The sequence below is a fragment of the Bactrocera latifrons genome, unplaced genomic scaffold (assembly GCF_001853355.1).
Source record: "Bactrocera latifrons isolate USDA-ARS-PBARC rearing strain unplaced genomic scaffold, ASM185335v1 scaffold_37, whole genome shotgun sequence".
NCBI lineage: Eukaryota > Metazoa > Arthropoda > Insecta > Diptera > Tephritidae > Bactrocera > Bactrocera latifrons.
The window spans coordinates 45,298-50,813 of NW_017537012.1; the positions used below are offsets into that span (position 1 = coordinate 45,298).

Consider the following 5,516-nt stretch of genomic DNA (forward strand, 5'->3'; position numbering starts at 1 on the left):
CCACTGTTTTCTTTTCTAAAGTTTTTATTAAAATTTTTCATTCGTTTTGTAAAAATGTCAATTTTTCTCCGCAAATAATTTATTATTTTTAATTTTTTTATTATTATTATTTATTATACTACCGACTGTTACTGACAGGCAAAAAATAATTGCAATGCTTTGTGCTGTCGTAAACACCATTTGCATACTAATTTTCGGTGACAAATAAGTTAGGGTAGTGTGTATGTTTGATTGAGCGTACGAGTATRTGCTGTGCCATTGACGATACCGCTTTTTTTGCAATTATCAAGTGTTGAAATGGTATTTTTATTTTGTCGGATGTATCGGTAGGTTTTTGTGTTTCATTTTCGTTTTATTCCAAGTTATGGCAACAAAATGCGATTTAAACAAGTTGTTCCTGCAATCAGCTGCAAACCGCTTATTCGTRCAATTTTTTCAACTAATTACCGTTGTTTACATTTTTGAAATATTTACTTCATTTAGGTCAGTACAATTAACCCAAGTGTCTATCACACGGCCTCACTTATAGGACTGCTGCCGGCGCAGATTATCAACGCGTATTTGGGCTCAACGTTGCGTTCAATGCAGGAAGTGCTGAGCAACCATGGCACGGCGGTGACAGGCTACATCAGTTTCGGACTGGAGGTGAGGAATTTTAAAGTTTTTTTTTATATATAAATTTGAACTGTTGATAATTTTAGCAGCAAGTCTTGAGTTACACTAAACACGTTTTGTATATAAATCAACTCAGTTTGGTCGATAGACTTAATGGCCGATTTGTAATCTAAATTATTTCATAGCTAAAGTCGTTAGCAGCTTAATTGCTTCAATGCCTAATAAGATACATGTTTACATATATGTTTTTATATGTATGTATTTTTGCATATATGATTAATTGTGGTATAATAGTATCTTAAATATCAATTATTGCATATTTTCATGCAAACATTGTTCCCAAAGTTCTATATTAAGGCAGTTGTAAGTCTTATATTATCTTCTCCTTGATAATTTCAATTTTAAACGAAAATAATCCAGCGCATACGTAGACATATGGTATATTTTTGAGATAAAAATTTTATACATTATACTCTTTTGCAAGCACGAGCCCCACAGTCGGCATTCACAACTTTTTTGTTTAAAAAACAAATCCATTTGAAGCAGCTGGATCAACGTTGTTTACACAGCATTTTTACACAAACAAATTGGCACCATGCTAAATATTTTAATCTATGTATATGTACATATGCATGCAAAGTAATAAATCTAAATCTTTAATGCCTGCTTATCGGGCAGACAGTCTAACGAATTATACTTTGTAAAGCCAATTTGTCGAAAGCAGGCAGGTGCAGTGCCCCTTATATATAGTAAATTTATAAAATTTATGAATTTTCTTAACGCTCGATGAAATTCGCAAAATTTTACTTCTAATTTATTTTTTATTATAATTATTATTTATAATTTAAATACTACTTTTCGTGCATTGTATTTATTTACGGAGGTAAACAAAACAGTTTGAGAACTCAATGCAAACAAAACTGTTGTTGCGACTGCATATTGGTTGCGCCTGAAACTATGCTATTCAAACTGTTAGCATAGCACTGCCGTTGAAAGAAAAATTTATGATTAATATGAATATTATTCAATAATTAAAAATATTTGTGTATATAAAAAATTAAAAAATATGTGTGAATATTAACATAAAAAAATATAAAAAATAAAAAATTAAAAAATATGGATGATTATAAACTAAAAAAATTATTAAAAAATAAATAAAAAATTTATTTAAATATTAAAAATTAAAAGATATATGTGGTTATGAATAATTAAAAAAAAGCAATTTTTATATACATATGTATAAACCATATCTTTTTCAACAATTGCCATTAAAGCGCTCGCTAACTAATATCGCTYTTCCTCCACTCTCAGGTCATTTGTGGTGTGGCGCTCATGGTTTGGGTTATACAAAAGGCGCGCAAGGAATTGGCTCAAACACTACTCTCCGAAGTCAGCAGCGATGGCAAACTGATCGAAATCGATGTGTGATTCTTGTACAATTTCAAGTACAAACCACCTGCATGTTAGTGTGCGCTTCTAGGGCCGTCGAGCAGTATTCATTTTGCAATATGAATAACTACTAAATGCTCAAATCAAGCTCGAAAACCAAGGCTGGCTATTGCCAACTTTAGGATATGACTATAACATACTTCCTGTAAACGTTTGTGAAAACGTTAAACGCTCACTATTATATACATACATACAAATGAAAGACTATTTTATAAAAAAAAAATTGCTCTCTTATTTTGAAAAGCAAATTATTTATGTATAATTTCGTTTTTTCGTTTTAGTTCGTAAAAACATACTTATGAAAATTGTTATATTATACAAAAAAATTATAATTAGTAATAAAAAAAATAAATATACGAGCATATTTTGTRTATTTCGAAGTAAAGCCAAATTAATGTTGTGTATTTGTAAAAAATAATTGCGTAATATAATTTTGTAAATATAAATTATATAACAATATATATTTAATAGGAAGTAATCGTACATGATGTAGCATTAAATCTGCAATAAAGACAAGTATTAGCAAAAATTATGCATAATACGTTACGTTTAACGTTTTTTATATTGAAAAAAATAATTTTTCATTTATTTATGCGCTTAAGTGTTTTTTGATTTGATTGCATTCTTTGTATTTTTTTATAAACAATGCAATAAATTTCGTATTTAAAATAATAAAGTAGCATTTAAAAAACTCTATTTTATACATTAGTCTATTTGGTTATCATTGTAATACTTTTCTGAATTGGAAAAATTGTCACACTCGCTTTTAAGCTATCTCTACAAACAGTCTGAGTTTATGAAAAACAACCAAACTGTGCCTATACCTTACATATATATATAATTAAAATATAATTTTCTGTGCTTTGAAAAACAGTTTAAAAAATAATTTTTTCTATTTTTTTGCATTTGCATTTTTCCTTATTATTATTATTATTAACGATTTTCTTAGCTGCCAAAATGACACGTGATCATAGTTTCAGCTGCATATCAACTTACATATGTACATATATTTGTGAATATGTAACTTTAATTATTATAACGAATATTTATATGGAAAGTGTTTACTGAAGGTCTAAGCTGTTGTTAGATTTATAAAGCATTTTTGTAATGGAAAATACAATATATTCGAATGTACATGTTTTATATTCTAAGTTGTAGAATTGTTAGAAATAAATGTGAAATCTTGTCAGCCTAATAAAAATACGTATTTCTGAACAACATTTATATTTTCGCAATAATTTATTTATTTATATTTGCATATCCAAAATCACTGTTAGCAGAAAATCATTTTTAGAGAAAACGCATCTCGAGGAGCCGAGCAATACAAAGCAGCAAAGAAGGAACTTAAGCACGCCATCGATGATAGCAAAAAGAARAAATGGGAGGAACTACGCGAGGATATTAAAAAAAAGCTCTTGGAGACTTTGGTATAAAACAGTTATGAAAAAACTCGGTGCTCGATCAAAGCGACCTAACTTAAACGCTGCCAAAATGGATCACATCGTAAACGCACCGCTCCCCACACACAAAAAAAGGGCTAGTGATCCAGAACAGACTCGTAAGAGACTCGTAGACACTGGCAAGCTCAAGATCAATAAATCACTGGGGCATTACGGAATCCCAGCAGAAATCCTGAATCGCTGCAGAGCGACCGCCTATACTATTGTATATGTGCAACAACTGCCTCGAAGCCGCTTTAGACTCGGCAAATCAACTCTAGGRGCTATAAAATGCGTCATTAAAAGTGTAGAAGCCGCAAATGRATGGCCAAAATACAAAAGAATAGTGTTACTGGCAACTTTGATGTCCGGAACGTCTTCAACAGCGCTAGGTGGGTGGATGTGAGCGACGTTCTCAAAAAMCCCGAATACCTAAGAGCTGTGATGCGGAAAACTGCTGTACCAGACTTGTGGAGCAGCAGCTACGACGCTACAACAACATCAACAACGCTATACTAAAACTCGAAATGCTAGACGAATCCTACTTAATTGGCTACGCGGACGACATAGCCGCGGCGCTAAGAAAGCTTAATCAGGTCATGATATGGACGCAAGCATGGCTTGATTTACACAAAAATTTATATTTCTTAATTTTAATAAAAAAAAATCGTATACATTATTATGTAAAAAAATTACAAAAAAATATATTAACAAAAAAATTCTTTTTTTTTTGTATAAATTATTATTTTTTTATTTGATAAAATGAAGTAATAAAAAAAAATTGTATACATTTTTATAAAATAAAAAAATAAATATATATATTTTTTTAATTTTTATAAAATAAGTTCATAAAAAATTCGTATACATTATTAAATGTGACCTGGTTACGAAAAGGTATCTAACGTGCGAAAAAAAAACAGAAAAACAGCTGTTAAAAAATAGCATCTCATCTTCCATCCGAATCAACTAAATAGTGAAAATTAATTTTTTGACACCTATGTAAGTCCCCTTTCCGTAGACCAGGTCAGAATAAAAAATATATAATATTTTATATGAAGAAAAATAATTATTTTGCTTAAAACTATTTTGTATATTCTTTTATAAAACTAAACTGCTAATTTCAAGTRCGTTTTTTGAAATATTTTTAAATTTTCTAATCTCAYAGCGTACATATGAGGAGTGTCTTTYCAAAAWAGAACAYTTAATTTTTCTTYTAATTRGGCTCRAATCCAGTTCTWAGTGTTAATATATATTAACAGATTATGATCTAAACACGACAGCTTTCAAGTGAAAAAGTTCTAAATGTGAGTGTTCATTTCTAAACGGAATATTTTTACTAATAAAAATATTTCAAAAAATAATGTTTACTTATTCCGTGACAAATAAGTTAAGATAGAAATAAGTTATCCCCTTTTGAAAAGACACTCCTCACATAATTTTACAARTTTTTGTTGTAAAATCCTCTTACAAAACATTTTGTGGAGTATCACCACTCCTGCTACGCATATTTGTGCATTTCTCTTSTGTGTCTACGGCAGTGCCGTACTGACCATCTGTTGAATTATATTTCATGCTGAGCCTGAGCTATTTGCTCTTCAGACATTTCTACGCCAATTGCGTATTCTTTTCTCCAGATGTTGTTTGCATACTGTCTCGATGACATGCAATGCCAAGTCCACGTCGCTATAGGTGACGCAGAGTGGCGGACAAATGCTGAGTACCTGGGAAATTTCATAAAATGTAGACGAAATTTGTTAGGCTACTGACATTTTTAATTATTTGTATTTTATATACATACATGGTTAAATTAAAAATAGAAATGCCATGCATAGAAATATTTGTTTGTGCTTGGCTAAGAATTTCTAGATGAAAGGATAGGATTGTGTGCTTGTATGTGCATTGATAGAAAGTGAGGTTATAAAAAAATATACATATTTTGCTTTGATTTTAACTTTTCCCTTTATGAAGATAAACTAAAATTATTAATATGAAAAGAAAATATTTTAAATTAAT

At 29.9% G+C, this 5,516-nt stretch overlaps 2 protein-coding genes across 3 annotated transcripts in view; one reads left to right on the forward strand and one right to left on the reverse strand.

Annotated features, from left to right (window-relative positions):
- LOC108972018 (transmembrane protein 64) overlaps positions 1–3,288 on the forward strand; it is an 18,189-nt gene extending 14,901 nt beyond the window's left edge. For both annotated transcript variants that reach the window (XM_018938448.1, XM_018938446.1), the window contains exons 4-5: positions 484–645; positions 1,927–3,288. In XM_018938448.1, coding sequence (XP_018793993.1) covers positions 484–645; positions 1,927–2,043 — 279 coding nt within the window. In that variant the 3' untranslated portion in view covers positions 2,044–3,288. The remainder of the gene's footprint in view (positions 1–483; positions 646–1,926) is intronic.
- Positions 3,289–4,704: 1,416 nt separating this feature from the next.
- The window catches only part of LOC108972012 (alanine--glyoxylate aminotransferase 2, mitochondrial), a 9,539-nt gene continuing 8,727 nt past the window's right edge, over positions 4,705–5,516 (reverse strand). The window contains exon 5 of the mRNA XM_018938436.1: positions 4,705–5,224. Coding sequence (XP_018793981.1) covers positions 5,099–5,224 — 126 coding nt within the window. The 3' untranslated portion in view covers positions 4,705–5,098. The remainder of the gene's footprint in view (positions 5,225–5,516) is intronic.